Raw genomic sequence first — 20,348 nt, forward strand, 5'->3', positions numbered from 1 at the left:
TATTATGACGTGAAGCACTCGGAAACCAGTGAAGAGCAGCAATAAGTTTTAAAAGTAATTTCCATTCTTTCTCAACATTTCTCTCACTTTGAACCCCCCCCCCCAAATTGCCACTTACCGGTACCAACTGTTGAAGATGTAAATGTCTATTTCGAAAAGATCTTTTCGAAGTTAGTATTTTTTTCTCACTTTAAAAGAAATATTGATTTCGAAATTTTTTTCTTTTTTCCTGTCATTGACCTATCAATCAAAAAAACCACAACACATACCATAGGAGCTACATGTTCGTAACCTCTAGACATACTAATCTGCCATATTGCCAGCAGTGCATAATGAGACTTGGGCATAGCTAATATAATTTAACGAAATTATTTTTTTTACAGGAACATTCTTTATGTAATGTCGTAATTAAAATTTATGCAGTTTCCTGAGAGAGGGAGGGGGGGGGGGGGAGAGAGAGAGAAATCAGTTGCTTTTATTTTTAGTGTTTTCTATGGTGATGTTTATGAAATATCGATATACTGTATTCAATTATGCCCCTGTTAAAAATTAATATGAAATATGATGCCTGTATAGTTATTTATTGTACTCTCACCTATAATATAAACTTTTGTTGGAATGTCTATCACAGGTCGTTTCAAGTTTATGCCCTTTGATACTGGCGATTTTTACTGAAATACGGTAAATTTAATGCATTAAAACAAGAAAACTAATGTACTTAAACGAGAACAGACTTCACAGAGTAAATCTCCTATCCATCTATACATATATTTTAGGAATTACACATTTCCAAAGTTTTCCAATGTCCAATTTCACATGGAATGTCCCATATATCGCTGTGCTCGTGCAGCAATAGGTCAAGTTGTGTTACACATATTCTAGACTTTTATCACCTCCTGACCACCACTAACTGCGGAAAATAATAAAAGATAAGACAGTCCTGTGACCATAATAGTAAATTATAGTATAAGTGTAAAATTAGATTTTTATCTGCAAGTGAAAAATTTCCACAGGCGCATAAAATCTGTTTATTCTCGTGTGCTATACAATATTTTTGGACGACCATGCCTTTTTTTCCCCTCTCCTTACAATTGTTATTTGCTATTTCTCAGTATCCCTAATATCGATTATGTACAATACTGCATGTGGAATATACAGGTTAGAAGTGAAATAACCCTGCTTTTAAAAGGGGCGATAGGCTACACTTAAAGGAATAGAAAACCTGTATCACATTTTGTAATTAAATCCATGGTTAGTTACAAAATTAAGTTGGAAGTTTCAGCAGTTCGGCAACATCGCTGTTAACACAGTAATCTTTGTTCTAGTAATTAAGATGTAAGAGGTCAACAAACTCAGCTTGTCTCTGTACAAGAGTCTTCCTGTCTCACTACGATGTTGAAATCTGTTCGCAACATTCAGTGGCTTGAAATGGGTGGTTTTTAAATTAAATTTACATGCTATTGAAATACGCAAGAGGAATAAATTATTCTTTATTAGATTTTCTATCGATATGGACAAAAGTCATGATCCTACTTGCAACAATTACAGAATAAGAGGGTGTTAATCATTTGAGAAAAAAACATTTTTTTTCTGAGAAAACTGTGAAGTTTTCACCAATACGATATTGCACTTTTTTATTACATACAACATTTGCTTTGAAAATCTACAGGATTATTTCACTTCCACCCTGTATAAAACCTTTTTCTCTTCTTTCAATGGTTGAATTTTGTTAATACTAACCTACTCTTGAATCAATTTGTCTCGATTATATGCAGATAAAATTTAGCACATGACAACATGGTGCAGCACCATAACTATGTTTATGTACTATGAAGATAAGTGTATTAAAGTATCCAATCAATAATTGTAGACCTATATCAAGCACTTTTTAATAAGAGAAATTAAATTTCCTTGAATTGTTACTCCATTTGTGTACTCAGAAAATGTCAGTTTCATGAATAATGAAGTGCATCTGGTGTTCTGTATAGCCTGCAAAACATAAGAGTTAACCAGTTGAAAATCGAATATTCAGTCGGATGTTCTCTAATCGGTCGAATCTAAACCAGTTGTAAGTGCTATTTTGCAGCTCTAGTAGTGACATTATCCATTGAGAAACTAGACTCAAGCTTTTAGGCCTTTACAGTTTAATAAAAGTTGAGAATTCTTTATTATGATAGTCCCCTATTCGTTTTTCGAGCACTCCAAGACACATGGAAGAAACAAAATGAATTCTGAAACATCATCCGAAATATCATTGGATTACATTCCAACTTTAATTATTGTTTTTCTTTGCTTTAATAATTAATAAAAATATACCTTATATGTAATTATTATTGTAACACAATATATCACAAATTTGGTGCCACGACAGTCTAGAGACTAGAACACTGGACTTAAAATTCTGTGGACCTCGGTTCAATCCCTGGCGTAATCCTGATTTACAGTATAACTTCTGTTAGCATGCCCATGGTCCAGGTAACATAGGGATTTTCTCCGGGAACTCTTGTTCCACTGTGGTATGCCAATATATCTCCATTATCATCTCATCTCATCACGGTTGTAGCACAGATCAGCCTCCTATGGTGCACCCTGGGCAATGACTCCATTGGTAAATTGGTCTACACAACTGGCTTCATATGGGTGAATGACGAACAATCCAGCAAATTATGCAAATAAAGGATGAGTCATCAACTAAACTTAACAAAACAGTAACAATAAGAAATCAAATGCTTTCAACTTTTATTTTACGAATTACCATCACATGAGCAAAATACCAGAAAATAAGATTCACTAAAATATAATCAGATATTTTAAAATTTAAATAATGAAGTACCATAACTAAATATTTGAGTGGGAAATAATTAGCAGATGTCTATTAAACATGTTAAACAATATTAAATGTTCAATATTGTTATTTCTTTTTTTTATTATTTACAAAAGTCCCCGTGAAACAATAAAAGTATACTAGGACATAAAAATTTACTGGTATTTCAAATTATCGCCAATTTACTCTTCTCATCAGGACTAGTTTTGTTGACATTTCATTTAATATCACTAAACTGAAGTACAACACTATTAACACAATTGAACTTACATTCATTGTGCACACCAATCTTTGAATGTAAGTTAAAGGATTTTATTGACATTCCTCCTATGTTTCCTGTATTATTCAGCCAACAAATTCATCATAAAATACTCTTCTATGCAATTTCTAAAATTACAACTTTGAGACTTATTTAAGCACCTCATTTTCTAAATTCATATTCTGTATGTTAAGAATAAGTAACTGAAGGCAAGGAACTATTTTCAGTTTGAAATGGACCCATACAAAATAAATACCCTAAAACTGTCATTGCCTATGATGCATTACAAAAAAAAAAATTTCAACTTCCAACATGAATCTGAAATCATTCTAATAAATTGTTTGCACTGGACTTTGGTTGAAAATACTTTAAGAGACACTGAGCCACCAACAATAAATGAAACTGAAAACTTGTATTAAGGAAGGAAGAGAAATAAATAGGAAGGAAGGTGGGTTATCACCAATATATTTTATTATCATTGTTATTAATAATTTTATAAAATTTTAAATTCTTTAATCAACCATTAATAAAGATTTCACAGATTGAGTTTGGCCTTATGCACTCACGACAACATGGAAAACTGCAAGAGCCACATTGAATACAGGTTTCCACAGCATTAATAAAATATGGTCCTTCACAAGTATTGTGTATAAATTAAGGAATAGAGGGCACAAAATCCCAGCATTGAAGAATTAGCCGCACATAACCATGCGCACGAACTCCTCATAGTTGATGTTACCCTGCGAGTCTTCCTGCCCCATCAGCAGTTGTTCTACCTCCTCATCTGTTAGCTTTTCTCCTGCACAAACAGATACACTGCATATCAAACTGCTGAATTTTAAATACTTTTTGTAAATTGTACCTGTTCAAGAGAGAGAGAGTAATCTTAAATCCATTATTGATATTCCAGGAGGAATTGTAGAAGAAATTATAAAAAAAGTGGGAGGGGGGAGTGTCTGAAAGTAAAACTTTCAATATCACTGATTCACAAGATATTCAATGGTTAGGCCTTAATGAAAGAATGGGCTCCCACTTCACACAGACAACTTCAGGAAAACCAAGGATCATAGGCGCCAACCTTTGATTGTAAGAATAAAAGTGTGCTATTGTGCTGGACAACTCCAGCAATCATTCACGTCTAAAATGAGAAAATTCCTATCATGCACTCTAACTAAGCATCGTTTCATTTATGAGAAATAATAAACTAAAAGTCTCAAATTCTCTTCCCTATAGCAGTGCTTATTCAAACTATAAAAGATGCATTAGTTAATAAATTGATATTTCACTTATTAAGTACAATTTATAATTAATAATAATTATATATAATAAACAGTAGGTCTACAATAATTATTATTAATATTTGAGGAGAAAAATTCGCTCCGGTGCCGGGGATCGAACCCGGGTCCTTGATTCTACATACCAAGCGCTCTGACCACTGAGCTATGCCGAATTCAATCCACAGCACCGGATCGAATTCTCCTCCTTCAGTGTTTCCCTTTGTGGCCTGACTCCAAGTTAGGCATATATGTTGACGTATATGTCTATTGTCAACTGTCATTATACTAGGAGCACACTCAGTTGAGTGACTCATTTGGCCGGGATACCGCAGTTATGATGCACTGCTAGCTATGAGAATATTATGGATTTATTAAAAAAAATATGCCTAACTTGGAGTCAGGCCACAAAGGGAAACACTGAAGGAGGAGAATTCGATCTGGTGCTGTAGATTGAATTCGGCATAGCTCAGTGGTCAGAGCGCTTGGTATGTAGAACCAAGGACCGGGGTTCGATCCCCGGCGCCGGAGCGAATTTTTCTCCTCAAATATTAATTGTCAACATTACAGAGATTATTCTGTAGGACAAATTAATAAATCCATAATAATTATTATGTTAAGCTATTAAGAGGGTCACTACTGAAGACTTGACAACAACACTTTTTCTATTACCAATTGAGTAACAATGAGATGGGGAATAATAAAGAGAGTAGAAATTTTTTGACTTGCTGATGTTAACCTATTCAATAGGTTGATAATATCCAGTGCAACGTCACGTCCACAGCCTCATAGCCAGTTATAGTACAATATACAGCAGTAAGTGAAACACATCTCAATAATGAATATCATGTCACATTGTTGCGTTTTCGGTTGTAATGGTCATAGTTAAAGACCAGGACACAAAAAAGAGAGACAGAGAGATGACTGAGAGAGAAAGAATAGTACATGAAACTGAGAGAGACAAAGATATCAAAGAGAGTGAAAGACCAAGATGAAGAAAAGGAGAGAAAGAACACAATAGAAAGACCAAACATGACACATAAAGAAAGAATATGACATGAAATTGAGAGAGACAAATACCAGAACACGTCAAAGAGAAAGACACACTTACAATACTAACTCGTATTCTATAGGGAGAAGTGTGCGGTAGAGGTGCTGGGTGTCATCAGCAGTACAGTAGCCAATAGTCTACAGTAACTTATAATTCAATTCCTAGAAGTCGCAGAAAGGTGCTTTTTTTTTATTGCTCATAGCAGACAGGAAACTATAATCTAACATGATAATACCGCCACGTGATTTTTGATTGGAGAGGGCCTTTAAGGCTCTCACCTTTAGTAGAAAATTGGCATTAAAGAATAACTGGGTAGGTACCGCACAACCCCAGTAACGTGAAAATTGTCACTTTCAACAATTACTCCATAAACTGAAACAAACAGCGTGAATGTGGACAAGCTCTCTTCAAGTAGAACTCTACCCTTAAATTTCTGGAGTTATGATTCCATACAAGATATAGTCAGAGTACAAAATTCTAATGCGAGTTATTTTTAGTAGGTTATTTTACGACGCTGTATCAACATCTTAGGTTATTTAGTATCTGAATGAGATGGTGATAATACCAGTGAAATGAGTCCAGGGTTCAGCACCATAGTTACCCAGCATTTGCTCATATTGGGTGAGGGAAAACCCTAGAAAAAAACCTCAACCAAGTAACTTGCCCCAACTGGAATTCGAACCCGGGCCACCTGGTTTCGCGGCCAGACGTGCTAACCATTACTCCACAGGTGTGGACAATGCAAGTTAAGATTAGGGTTGCCAGATGTCCCAATATGGCGGGACATTCTCGATTTTCAGGAAATTTTCCTGTGTCCCACTCATAACCGTCGCAGAAAGCAGAATGTCCTGCTTTTTATGATATTACCCATGTCTAACTAAGTGGAATTGAAATTCGCGCATGATGCGAAACATATCCCCTCTGCACCATGTTCAGGCTTTGAGTATATAAATTTAAGAGAATACTCTCCTACCAAGGGATAGTGATGTACATTCCATAACCTCTCCTACCCAACTCCCATCCTCACTGTGGTGTAACCTGTTTTTCCAAACAAGGCTCTGGGAACCATTTTTCATGGCGGTATAACCATTCTATTTAATACTGAGGAAATGCAGTATTTAAGCAGGTCCAGATGCTTTGAGGTAGCATCACTGGACTTTTGTCACTCTATACTCTCATGGCATGGATAAACGTTCCTTGAAGTGGCATTCGGAAAATGTCGATGGATCTACATATGTAGTCCTCCCGGCTAGGTCCGATGGACCCGCTGACCAAAGGCAGGTGCAGTCCTTCATGCATAATGAGGGTTGAGAGTGGATGATTTAACTGCCAATTTTCATAAAAATCAGGTGCACACGTAAAAAACAGTTATCTTATAGCCAAAATGATTATGAGAAAGTGCTCTAAAGTATATAAATATCCCGGAGATTACGATATGAGTGAAGAAATCTGAAAACCTGCAGCACACTGTCTGGAGAGTAAGACCTAATTCAAAAGTACTGGAGAGCAAGAGCGCTAATGGCTTCATTGCCAGTTGCCAGGCATTGAACAACAACAACTTTAAGTTAATATTTTGATATTTATATGTTAACCTAATGTTACTTAAAATGTTTTTTTTTATTTTTTATATTAAACTCTCACATTAAATTACAAAGTATTATAAACTGTAAAAAATATAATGTTTAATATTCATTAAAATGTTGAAAAAATAATTCTCTAATTATACACATAGAATATACTATTAACACATTAAGTCGCCTGTATATCAGCTGCAGTAAAATGTCCCAATTTGATATTTTTAAAATCTGACAACAACAGAACAACCCTAGTTAAAATCAATGAGGTATAAAATACTTGACAGTTACTCACCCAACGTGCTAAGCAGATGGCGCAACTCTGCAGACGAGATGAATCCATTGCCGTCCTTGTCAAAGTGGCGAAGACCCTCGATGAAATCGTCAGCTGTATCTGAACTTCTACTCTTCGAAATAGCCTGATAGATGGGCAAAAACACTTCAAAGCTAATCCGTTCATCTGCAACAAAAACATCGCTCATTACAAAACTTAAATCAACTTACTTGCACATACCTTGTACTGTGAATATTAACAAACCTGGTTTATGTTGGTGGGTGAATTTTTTTACGTCCGATTCTGTAGGATTCTGCCCTAGAGCACGGAGAGCATCACCAATTTGTGTCACATGAATCTTTCCATCACCACGAGAATCAAAAAGTTGGAATGCTTCTTGAAATTCTGTAAACACACACAAGGCATAGTAAGTTTGGGAATTTATATATTAATTGATACAAAATCGTAACACCACTTTAATATACCTTCCACTGACGTCATAATTTTGTTTGCCACTTCGTAACCATACATGACTGCGCCAAACTGTGCTTCCTTCGACTTAAAAGACGTAACAAACACCAGACGCTCAGCGACTTGATTAGACTTAAATCACAAATACATCTGTCTATGCCTCGGTAAATGTTACACAAAATAAAAAAAACTCGTTCTTTAACTTTCAATCTATCTCCAAATAAGGCAAAGAATGGTTCTGGGCGTGTCATTAGTGACTCATACCGTATAAGTTGACCTCCTTTCAAACCAACTTTACTTACCGGCCAGCTGGTCTTCAGAGTATGAAGCCTGAAATTAATAAAGAAGAAATGTTAACAAAGGCATATGGCTGGAATTTTTTAGATATAAAAGTTACAAACTCATTAATTTTCCACGAACATTTACCATGTTATAACTCCCTTTCCACACAGAGGAACACGAATAAGTCCACTACCATTGATCAACTCAATGCTATAACACCTACGTCCCCTTCTCTTCGCTCATACCAAGCTTCACAATTAATTTCATAAATCTATCCATAGATGGCGAAAAGTGCAGTTCGTATAAAGAAAGTTTATACAATTATAACACAAGAAATGATGTTTAAAGTTTATAGGAGCCTTGCTATAAAAAAACTTTTCTTGTTACGATGCTTCAGTGAAGTTGTAATTTATTTAAATAACTTAATAGTTTTTCAGTAATTGACAAGTCTTTGCAATTGAGTTCGTGAATTAATTTTTATAAACTCCGCCAAAGCGAGCATTTTTTAATACGAGTTATTTCTCCTGTACCAACGATATATACTGTTTTGGAGAAGTTTAGCTATATTATTTCATTACATCAATTCTACAAATGAAAGTCAAACAAAAAGTATTTGAAGAAGTCAATTAATTATTATGTGTATATAATCAAACTATAAAACGTCTTTGATATGATCTATGGAATAAGACAGAGAGCATAATGATTAACTTCATATCATCGAGAGCTCAACCTACACGAGCGATTCCACGTGTAATCGGACGGAAAATGTACCTATTTTTAGTTTTCATTATATTTTTATGCAATATAATTAGAAAATAAATATATGAATGTTTTTGCGAAATATGCCATTCCTAGGTTGTTTTCTTACAAAAATTCGCTAAATTTCCCGTATAAGAAAGAAAATTACGCTTTTTATGCAACCATAGCTGTCTAAAGCTTTAAAATGAAATTTCAACAATACAATACATACAATAAAGCTCCTATCTTCCCGAACATACTGATTTGTGTGTGTGTCACACGTCGCTAGTTTTGCAGCGCGCAGTACTTGCATGATTCGGGTTTCGCTTACTGAGGATAGATGACAGGACTGTAACCCATTTTTTTCAAGTTGCACACCACTTCGGTGGACCACGTTATGCATGATGTGTATCTGTGAAGAGTTATGTCGTATTCTACTGGGTGTTCATTTCAAAGTGTGTCATGACTTTACCAACTTATATTGCATCATTAACAGCACTTGATTCAGATCATTGTCCAGTGTTGATTACTTTCCAATTGTCTCCTAATGTAACACCTAAAGTGCAACGCCTTATTAATGGTTTTGTTGATTGGGATAAATTTCAGTTGACTCTAGACTCAATGTTAGTCACAGAATATCATCCACTAACAGCAACAGATATTGACAATGATGTTCAACATTTTACGGACACAATATGCTCATGTGTAAATTATTCTACAATGTGCTCCAAGCGGCCATCAACGCGCTACTACTTACCATCTTCCATACTCCAATTAATTAAGGAAAAACATCGTATTCGTAGACAATGGCAGCGGAAGAAGCTGAATTATCTCATATGATTAGTCAAGACAAATCTTGAACATCGCCTGCAGTCATATCAGTCTTACTTATCATCTCTATCTGAAGCTGATAATACTCTTTGGTACGCTACAAAGCGTATTCTACGCGAGCCAACAGTCATCCCGACACTTTGATTAGACTCTCAAATAGCCACAGACACAGAGTCGAAATGTAACTTGCTTGCATCTCATTATCATGTATTCACCCCAAACGAGAATAAAAATGAACAGACTACCTCTGAATTAGAAAAAGAACTTATAGAAAATATTAATAAACCGACTGTGCCAGAGAAAATTTCCTATACTACTCCACAAGAATTGTCTCACTTCATTCAAAGGCTTCCAAATAAAAAATCTCCAGGCCATGATCTTATACCCAACATTGTACTAAAGAAGCTCACCAACAAAGCTCTTACTTACTTGACGATAATTTTCAATGCTGCCCTTTTAATTGGGTACTTTCCTCGAGCCTGGAAGCTTGCTGAAATCATTGTTTTTCATAAGTCTAACAAACCTAAGCACTTGCCATCAAGTTATCGACCTATTAACTTACTGCCCACGCTATCGAAATTGTTTGAGAAGGTTATTCATCATCGCATTTGTAAATTTACGTTCCAAAACAAGATAATACCAGATTTTCAGTTTGGCTTTCGTCCAAAACATTCTACAACACACCAACTGCAAAGAGTCACTGAATCCATTATAAAAGGCTTTGAAGAAAAACAATATACTGCCACTGTGTTTCTGGATATTGCCCAAGCATTTGATACTGTTTGGCATGATGGTTTAATGCTAAAATTATATAGAAATGGTTTTCCTGACCATCTCACACGCATCGTGAAAAGTTTTTTATCTGAGCGTCAGTTCTCAGTACCTATAGATGGCATTAAATCAACGCTTCGTCCAGTTTTAGCCGGAGTACCACAAGGATCTATACTGTCACCACTTCTCTTCAATATCTTCACATATGACATTCCATGTTTACAACCGTCACACATAGCTATGTATGCTGACGATACAGTTCTCTTTTATTCTCATAGTAACCTAAATACTACAATCAGCACTCTCCAGACATCCTTACAGGAGCTGTCTAAATGGTTCTCTGACTGGAGATTACTACTCAACATTACCAAGACAGAAGCTAAAATCTTCTCTTTAAGGCCTATTCATAATCCACCTGCTTTGGTTCCTCTAAATGAACAAGTTACATGGCTCTCTAGTCAAGAAGCTGTCAAATATTTGGGAATATTATTAGACACGACACTTACATGGAATGCCCATATAACTCGCATTGTTACACTAACTTCTTCTAGAATTCGAAAATTATACCCTTTGGTTAATAGACGTTCACAAATTGGATTGGACTGTTCAATGCTACTCTACACCTCGCTTGTACGACCTCTTTTAACTTATGTAGTGCCAGTGTGGGGGACTGCAAATAAGACACACGTGCATTGCCTACAAGTTCTCCAGAACAAGTTCCTGCGTACTGCAACAAATGCCCCCTGGTTTGTAAGAAATCAACAACTGCATCAAGAATTGGGAATTCTTCCACTAGAACAGTACATCCATTCAATGTCAAAATCTTTCTTCAACAAACTTCCTAGTGTTCCTGGAGCTGTGACATATAACATTGGAGCAAGATCTTGTCAGCCATCTCGACTTAAAAGGAAACTCCCTCAAGACATCCTTCTTAGTGATACTGACGACTATTCATAAATTTAACACAGAAAATCATCATATTTTTGTTCACATAATTCACAAAAATGTTTAATTAATTAATTAAAATTAATTAGAGGAGCCTTTAGAGCCAACCTCAGCATGATATTCTGCATGTGATATTCCATAATTTAACAGTGGTCTGTATAGCAAGTTTGCTGGTCGACCAATATTAAACATAAAAAAAAAAGTGTCATGACGTCACTGTTGAGTCAGCGATTTGAAACGAGCTTCAGCTTTTATGTCAGAGAAGTTGCCTATTAATCAAGGCGTTCAATCTGAACTTGAAAACGTGTACGGTATGACTTGAACGTCGTAGCAACAGATGGCGGTCTGTACGGTCTGTGTGCTTCCATAACCTCTTTCGAACTGTGTTTTGCTCGGGCAAGTCATACGCAGGGTATTTATCATCGGTTGCATACGGCAACATTCCACAACACAAATCAAATGCTCCGTGACAGTCGAAGTATGTCAACAAATACTGTACGTAAGTAATCGTCTTAATCCTCTCCCCATATCCCGACAGTAAGAAAAAAACTCATCTCAGTACGTGTTTCCAAACAGTTCACATTCCTGCCACTACTGGCGTTACCGTACGTATCGGTAAGTACTCTTTAGAATGAACGGCGTACTTGCTAGGCAACTTCTCTGGCACATAGGTAATACACCTCTGTGGAAATGTAGGAAGATTGAATTGTCTAGGCTCATCGGCTAGCCACATGGCGGCATACAGCGAGCCATGACACACTTTGAACTGAACACGCAGTAGTTGCATACCACTTCGGTGGGTCAAGCTGTACATGATGTGTATCTGTGGAATGTTATGTCTTGTTCGAGAGTGAGTGTATGTGTAAGTGTAGTGTAGGCAATGAGTGAGGATGATAATGAAGGTGAGAAAGAGAGAAGGGGAAACCTGATGCTGGCACGTAGCACTAAGCGGGGCGTAAAACATACTCATTGTTGTATAAAATTAGGACACAGTGGATTTAATTAGTATGTATAGGTATTTGAATTATTTTCCCATAAATAAAATGGAAACTAAAAAGACAATATTGCAAAGTTTAAGGACTAATTAATGCAGGTTTCAGATTTTTTATTATTCAAGACATACAAGTATAGAAATAAAATATTTCATATCCGGAAATTAAGTTCCTTATATGTCTTAAACGCCAACAGCACACAAGTCAAGGATTATACAAGCTTGCAGCACAAGTCTCGGCTTGTTTCAGAGTGACGTTGGTGAGGTGATTGTGAATGTTCCGTGGACCAGATGTTAGTGATGACTTTCCTGATTAGGAGGAATGACTTTTATCAGTTATTTGTAACTTTACTTAAGTATTCGTACTTTTTAATTTTCAATAGTTTGTTTTATTTTAAACTATAAGCATTTGATTAAGTCTTCACTCTTAACTCTCTGTAACTCGGAAACCAGTAAAGATTTTGAGCAGCAATAACTTTTAGAAGTAATTTCCATTCTTTCTCAACATTTCTCTCTCTTTGAACCCCCCCCCCCCCTCCAAATTGCCACTTACCAACTTTTGAAGATGTAAATGTCTATTTTAAAAAGATCTTTTCGAAGTTAGTATTTTTTTCTCGCTTTAAAAGAAATACTGATTTCGAAATTTTTTTCTTTTTTCCTTACTCATTGACCTATCAATCAAAAAAACTACACCACATACCATAGGAGCTACATGCTCGTAACCCCTAGACATACTAATCTGCCTTATTGCCAGTGGGTGTACAGAAGCAAAGTGTGTATTCACCATCACCTGACCACAATATAAGTGACTTGAGACTTGGGCATAGCTAATATAATTTAACGAAATTATTTTTTTTTACAGGAACATTCTTTATGTAACGTCGTAATTAAAATTTATGCAGTTTCCTGAGAGAGGGAGGGGGGGGGAGAGAGAAATCAGTTGATGCTTTTATTTTTAGTGTGTTCTGTGGTAATGTTCATGAAATATCGATATACTGTATTCAGTTATGCCCCTGTTAAAAATGAATATGAAATATGGTGCCTGTATAGTTATTTATTGTACTCTCACCTATAATATAAACTTTTGTTGGAATGTCTATCATAGGTCGTTTCAAGTTTATGCTCTTTGATACTGGCGAATTTTACTGAAATACGATAAATTTAACGCATTAAAACAAGAAAACTAATGTACTTAAACGAGAACAGACTTCACAGAGTAAATCTCCTATCCATATATTTTAGGAATTACGTATTTCCAAGGTTTCTGAATGTCCAATTTCACATGGAATGCCCCATATATCGCTGCGCTCGTGCAGCAATAGGTCAAGTTGTGTTACACATATTCTAGACTTTTACCACCTCCTGACCACCACTAACTTCGGAAAATAATAAAAGATTGACAGTCCTGTGAACATAATAGTAATTTATAGTATGACAGAATGTAAAATTAGACTTTATCTGCAAGTGGAAAATTTCCACAGGTGCATAAAATCTGTTTACTCTCGTGTGCTATACAATTTTTTTCGGATGATCATGCCTTTTTTCCCCTCTGCTTACCATTGTTATTTGCATGCTTCGTAAGTTGACAATACTGCACATTCTCCGTTTGATAATTTAATTTACAAAACTTACAACCAAAGTGGCCCGCTAAAATGACAAAGTATACCTAACAAAATGTAATAATAATAATAATAATAATAATAATAATAATAATAATAATAATAATAAGTTAAATAATAGAAGAACGTAAACATGAATTTAGAGTACACATAATACAAGTATAAATCAGTGAAAAAGAAATCACAGTGCTGTTATGAGCAGAAACAAATGGAGCCTTCATTAAAAAAATTAAATGTGATGATAGGCCTATAATTCGTAAAATTATTAAAATATGTTACTGAAGTAGTATAATTCTGCATGCTTCTTCAATCTCTTCATCCACTAAATCCTCAACTAATATTGTTTGCCACAATCATTAAATGATTACAAAACTTCTAACTGAATTGTTTATTTTGAAAAGAGGATAAAAAAATAGAGCTAACCAACTTTATAAGATATACATCCTTGAATGCACCATTTAGTATGAAAGTGACACAAGTATCACATATTCTATCATTTTACTGCTTAGTTCAATTTCGTCTTTATTTTGATACAGATTTAAGACACTCACCTTTTCAAAATAAAGATAATATCACTTCCCTCTGGCAACAGCATTGGCGGCTCATGGTCAATTTTCTTGGGGGTTCAAATAATTCGGAAAATTGATATATTTTCATCATTAAACATACCTTAAATACAATCCACAACTGCAGTTTTGGAATGCATATCTATATGCCATAGGTAGGGCTGTGATTTCTGGGAATTAACGAAATACGCGAAATGTTTTTAACACTTTAATTGTATTTGGAAAAACAAATCTAACAAAGGTAATCTAGAAAATGAATGATATTTAATTGCGAAATCTTACAATTCCAACGAAAACTTGTCATGAAATTAGTAGTAGGCCTACTTGAAACTTTTTTTCTCACGAAATACTCGCGAAAACAAGCAGATAATCCTTTCAAATAAAATAAAAAATTGAACTTTGCTGTCTTCTGAAGCTTTGCATCAGCTGTAAATAATGATTCTACGTCTTTGCAGAGATTGAAGAATTTGCACATCAAATTTTCATTTTAACATGTCTTCGAGTGTTGTGGTTTTGTCTCAAAGATTGGTAGTGAGAGAGAATTTCCTACATACAAAGACATTTTATCTGATCGACGAGTTCGTTTCTCATGATCAAAATGTTGCAACTATTCTCAGTCCCACCCTGTTGAAAATGAGTTAAGAACAACAATGAGTTGCCAATACTTTTCGTATCATATTTACCACCAAATATGACGTTATTAATCCAACCTATGGGTTAAGGCACCATTGTATGGAAAGACATTACAGAAGAAAACTGTTACGTCTCCTATTTGTGGAAGATGTTCCAATACTTCAATTTTTGGAAGAAAATGAACAAAAAAAGAGGCTATCTTCTTAATACACAATGCATGGAACATGATTAAATGCGAGAGTATTCCACGATCATGGAGGAAGCTGTATTCCGACATTGAGGAACTTGCAGATGAATTTCAAGGGTTTGAAGTGAATGACAACAATGGAAGACTGACCAATTCTTTGATGTGAAGAAATATTAATCGGTGGCTGAATAGACTTGATGCTTTCCGGGCATGAAATAAAAGTGATGACAGCATTACTACTGGACCCTGTGTGAGTGACAATGACAATAGTGGAGGGGAAGAAGAACTAATGCCTGTTCTCCTACAAACTGCACTTGAATCAGTGGAGACCCCCATAAAGTTTTTGGAGCAAGAAGATGACACTTCATTCCCGGACACCGTTTTACTTTGGAGAATTAGAATGGAGATCAGAAAAAAAATTTCTGGTAGCAGTAACAGACGTCTTTAAAAGAATATAAAAATAAATGTTATCATATAGAACAGTTTAGCCAGGTTATACTGGATTAATAAAACCCAAGTTACAATACAATATGTATAGAGTGTTAAATGGCACAAATTAGCATGTACTTTATTTTACTGCACAAGCGAATCAGTAAAGATGCTAAGTGACATCCATTCACCAATTTCTCAGTGTTTCCTGCAAGTAACCAATTTCAGAATGCAACTTCACTCTGTAAATTTTAATGACATCAGACTTCTAATGTATCTCCTTTATGAGCTACTTAAAGATGCTGTATCAACAGCAAAGTTATGTAGCATCAGTGGAATTTTTGATAGCAAGATGGTATTTTAGTGAGATGAGACCGAAGATTAGCCATTAAGATAACCTGCCATTTCCCTTAGAACTGAGGAAAACTTCGGAAAAAATCCCAACCAGATAATAAGTCCAAGAGGGATTAGCACCCAAGTCTGACCATGCCCCGAATCATGAGCCAAGCTTGTTATTCAATGAAATAGTTTTAATGTGCAACTGTACAGATATAAGAATGGAAACGCCAACTAAAATATCTTACACCTGATTTGAGATGTCCAGCTAAAACTGAGTTCTAAGCAAAAGAATCATGAATCTGACGAGAAGTATGACCAACTAATGACAAGGCTTTCCCAAAACATGTCAGTTTTTCCTGCCATTTATATCCCACCATTGTTCCATTACTGCCACATCATAATTCCCGAATACTCTGTCTCATTTAAAATGGATGGATGGCTTTAAATTTTCTCAATCAATTAATTTTAACTTGTGACAGGAAAGCACTGGTAGGCCTATTTATAGGAATTACTGATTTTAATTATTTATTTTTTTAAGTACTAGCACTTTTGCATAAGAAACAAAGAAGTAATTCTCGGTAGTTCAGTGGTTATCATGCTTGCTGCTCACACTGCGAGTCAAACAATAAATCTCCTACAAGAGCTCTTTCTGGAGCACATCATCTCATATCACGGCGACATTCATTGGTCCGCACGTTCACCAGATCTCGCACCTTGCGACTTCTTTCTATGGGGCCATTTAAAGCAGAAGTTTATAAACATCGACCACATATACTGGATGAACTGAATATGACGATTCATGAAGAAATCGCGTCAATCCCTCCATCTATGACTGCGAGAGTGATGGCGAACTTCAGAAAATGCCTCAATGCCTATATCGAAAGCCAAGATTGTATGGATGATGTTGTATTCCATAAATAAACTGCATGTGCTGGTGAGTCTGTTGTTAACAATAAATTTTTGATTTGATGAATCCTTACAATTTTCTTGCCCTGTGAAATCCATTCATTCTTTTTGATGCACCCTGTATAATAACGTGATACCGGTATTACAATACAATTTATGCACCTGCACACTTTCCTTTTACTCTTGCTGTGACCATGACAATGTGACAACAAAACAATATCCGACTTCCACAAGATGTTCAAGAACAAACTTCAGAAAAGTTTTAAAGTGTTTTAAAAACAAATTTCACTGTAAAAAAGAGAGAAAATGCCCCCCCCCCCCCCTGGAAATTGGCGCCCTAAGTAGCTGCCTAGGTTGCCTAGGCCTAAATCCAGTACTGATCACATTAGGAAGCAAACATTTTCTTGTTGTTCTAATGCTAAAATAGGCTTCTTTGAATTGTCTGCTGCAGACACGTGATGCTTTGCTTTGCGAAAATGGCTAAACACTACTTCTTCCTTAGTCTACCATCTTGTGGAAAATAATGAAACAACAAATCACATTCTTTACTGTTGTTCGATTTACAAAGTGGCCTTTTCTAATCACATATATTACAGACTAACTTCCTAATTTAATTTAATTCTAATTTATAATTAAAGAAAAAAATCGCGCAATTGTACTTCTCATGTATCGTGACTGCAATTTCCTATCAATTAGTAAAAATCATAACACTTCAACGTCAATATCTTTTCTTTTTTTTAATGAGAGGGAAAAGTTATGCCTACTTAAAAATGCTTAAAATTATAAATTCAGGGAAATTGAAGATAATACAGTACCTTAATTGACTGGAACATCTTATAATAATAATAATAATAATAATAATAATAATAATAATAATAATAATAATAATAATAATAATAAATAGGTGAAAAGGGTAGGCTACAGTTCTCATGTAAAATGTATTAAGTTTCATTATTTCCGAAGAAATGTGGTGTATGAATTGAACAAGAGGAAGGTAGTAGTTTAGTTTATAATATGTAATATATTTCAATATAAAAAACGACAACCATTTATTTTAATATAATTGTGACACAGAAGTTCGGAAATGGTATCTATTATCCATAAAATACTGTACAACGCATTTAATAAGCAATGGTGAGTCCTTTAAATGCCCCAAATGTCAATGTAATTTAAGTGTTCTGCTATAAAACTCTAGAACTGAACAGTGCTCCTAGCAGCAAAATTGATGTTATGCTGGAACAATTTGAGAGTTGTATTTCAAGCGCTATGTGCCAACTTGTATATATTACAGCTAGGAAACTATTGCATCTTAAGCCCTATAAAACACCACAAGTTGAGCAACTTAGACAAGGTGACCCTGATCAACGGCATGTGTTTCAGAGGATGAACTGCATCATGATAATGCGAACTTCCTGCGAAGTGGCCAAGAATGCATGTGACATGGAGGAGGGCAGTTCATTTACATTTACTTATTTAGTAATAATGTTATTTTCGTTGTGCAATCTCTGTATTTCGTGTTTACGAATGAAGTCAAAGCTTATATGCTGACGGTGAGTCACTTTTCTCATTTCCAATAAGCAGAACTGTGCAGGGACATAGACTGCCTGAGCAAGGACCCTGCAGTCATTCTATTATGAAACATAAAGGAACTTTTCCTTTCAAGTACACCTACCTCAGATATTGAATTAAAAATTGCCAGACTAGTAAGGCCCAAGAAGATCTAAAGTAACTGTCTCTATTGACATTGGAAACAAACCAACATTCTGTAATATGTGTGTGTATTAATCTTGCAAACTCAAAAACAGAGCCTGCTGAACAGTTTCGATGATGAAGCTTATTACAGATAGAAAAGTAGCACGTTGTCAAAACCTGAGATCCTGACACATGTATTCCCACTAGAGATCTATTTTATATTTTATACAACTTGACTCATCTCTTTCATCACAAAGCATTGCAGCCATCAACCACTCGAAAGTGAAGTTCATTTATTGACGAGATTCTCCCAACAAGATCAAAATATCAACACATTTCATGCAAGAGACTACAGCAGACTTAGTGGTTCTACTTGCGCACTTTATTACAACTCCCTCTACAGGACATCTACACAGAGTTTGTGAAAGACAAAGAGTTGAATGCATGACGAAACGCACAGTTCACACACGCAGCCCTTCGATAAAAAAACTTGTGATGGAAATATAAACACTAAAAAAACTAGAGAAACAAGGCGCACATTAACTAGAAACAGTTCATGGAATTTGTGTTGATTCACTGGGGTCCAGAATGGCGCTCTCTTCCTCAGGTTCCTTAATAACTTCCTGCTGAGGGGAGGATTGCCTGTCATCTCCCTCTGGTATGGAAACTGTCTTCTCGGGTGTAGAAAGTGTATTCTCAGGTGTGGAAACTGTCTTCTCAGGTGTGGAAACAGTCTTCTCGGATGTGGAAATTGTCTCTTCAGGTGTGGGAATTGTCTCCTCAGGTGTGGGAATTGTCTCCTTGGGTGTGGGAATTGTCTCCTCAGGTGTGGGAATTGTCTCCTCAGGTGTGGGAATTGTCTCCTCAGGTGTGGAAATTGCATTCCCGGGTATGGAAACAATCTTTTCAGTTGATGAAATGGCCTTCTCAGGTGTGGAAACTGTTGATGAAATGGCCTTCTCAGGTGAGGAAACTGTCTTCTCAGGTGTGGAAGCTGCCTTCTCAGGTGTGGAAGCTGCCTCCTCAGGTGTGGGAACTGCCTCCTCAGATGTGGAAACTCCCTCCTCAGATGTGGGAACTGCCTCCTCAGATGTGAAAACTGCCTCCTCAGCCTCCTCAGGTGTGGAAACTGCCTTCTCAGGTGTGGAAACTGTCTCCTCAGGAGTGGAAACTCTCTCCTCAGGTGTGGAAACTGCCTTGTCTGGCGTGGAAACAGTCTCCTCCTCCTCCTCCTCCTGCACAGGGGTCACTCTGTTGTTCTCCATGACAGGAGGAAGAGGCGCGGTTTTGCTGTTGCCCTGTTCTTGAGTGTCCTGGGGCATCACTTCTTCATCTAGCTCCATGCTCTCAGCTCTCGTGGACTGATGCTGTGGCTCATCTTCACCTGGAATGGTGCAAACTGATCTATCATGTTAGGCAGTTATAGTGGGGAAAAATTAACAAATCAGATGATAGACAACATTAAGATATATGGATCACATGCAGAGACTAAGAGGAAGGCAGAAAACAGGAAAGATTGGAAAATGCTGGGTTTGCAGTGAAAGACCTGTCCTTGGGCAGAACACTATGTATGTATGTATGTAACCGGAGGTTATTATACTTGGAACAGAGCGCGTATGATAAGCTACCGGTGAATACCGCGCAAGCCGCTGAGTGGAGTCCCGCAGTACAATAATCTCCCTGTATGTATGT

General features: G+C 36.1%; 2 protein-coding genes across 9 annotated transcripts in view; both read right to left on the bottom strand.

Moving 5' to 3' along the window:
• Positions 1-3,532: 3,532 nt before the first annotated feature.
• On the bottom strand, positions 3,533-8,277 carry Mlc-c (Myosin light chain cytoplasmic). 2 transcript variants are annotated; one of them, XM_069847568.1, is made up of 5 exons: positions 8,154-8,277; positions 8,030-8,057; positions 7,521-7,661; positions 7,278-7,442; positions 3,533-3,882 (listed from the first exon to the last, which is right to left on the bottom strand). In XM_069847568.1, the coding sequence occupies exons 1-5, from the start codon at positions 8,154-8,156 to the stop codon at positions 3,776-3,778; spliced, it is 444 nt and encodes a 147-aa protein (XP_069703669.1). In that variant the 5' UTR covers positions 8,157-8,277; the 3' UTR covers positions 3,533-3,775. The 2 variants fall into 2 exon arrangements, with proteins under 2 accessions (XP_069703669.1, XP_069703668.1); XM_069847567.1 differs by lacking the exons at positions 8,030-8,057; positions 8,154-8,277 and adding an exon at positions 7,742-7,897.
• A 10,649-nt stretch (positions 8,278-18,926) lies between these two features.
• Positions 18,927-20,348, bottom strand: part of LOC138715072 (uncharacterized) — a 91,199-nt gene continuing 89,777 nt past the window's right edge. For 6 of the 7 annotated variants that reach the window (XM_069847559.1, XM_069847563.1, XM_069847561.1 and 3 more), the window contains one exon: positions 18,927-20,055. In XM_069847559.1, coding sequence (XP_069703660.1) covers positions 19,211-20,055 — 845 coding nt within the window. In that variant the 3' untranslated portion in view covers positions 18,927-19,210. The remainder of the gene's footprint in view (positions 20,056-20,348) is intronic. The other variant, XM_069847562.1, reaches the window with a different exon arrangement.

The sequence above is a fragment of the Periplaneta americana genome, chromosome 15 (assembly GCF_040183065.1).
Source record: "Periplaneta americana isolate PAMFEO1 chromosome 15, P.americana_PAMFEO1_priV1, whole genome shotgun sequence".
NCBI classification, from domain to species: Eukaryota; Metazoa; Arthropoda; class Insecta; order Blattodea; family Blattidae; genus Periplaneta; species Periplaneta americana.

Coding starts and splice junctions, on each gene's coding strand:
- Mlc-c (XM_069847567.1), bottom strand. CDS start 7,787: ATGTATGGTTACGAAGTGGCAAACAAAATTATGACGTCAGTGGAAG. Junction 7,443..7,520: donor CACCCACCAACATAAACCAG/GTTTGTTAATAT, acceptor TTTTTGTTGCAG/ATGAACGGATTAGCTTTGAA. Junction 3,883..7,277: donor CCATCTGCTTAGCACGTTGG/GTGAGTAACTGT, acceptor CTGTTTGTGCAG/GAGAAAAGCTAACAGATGAG.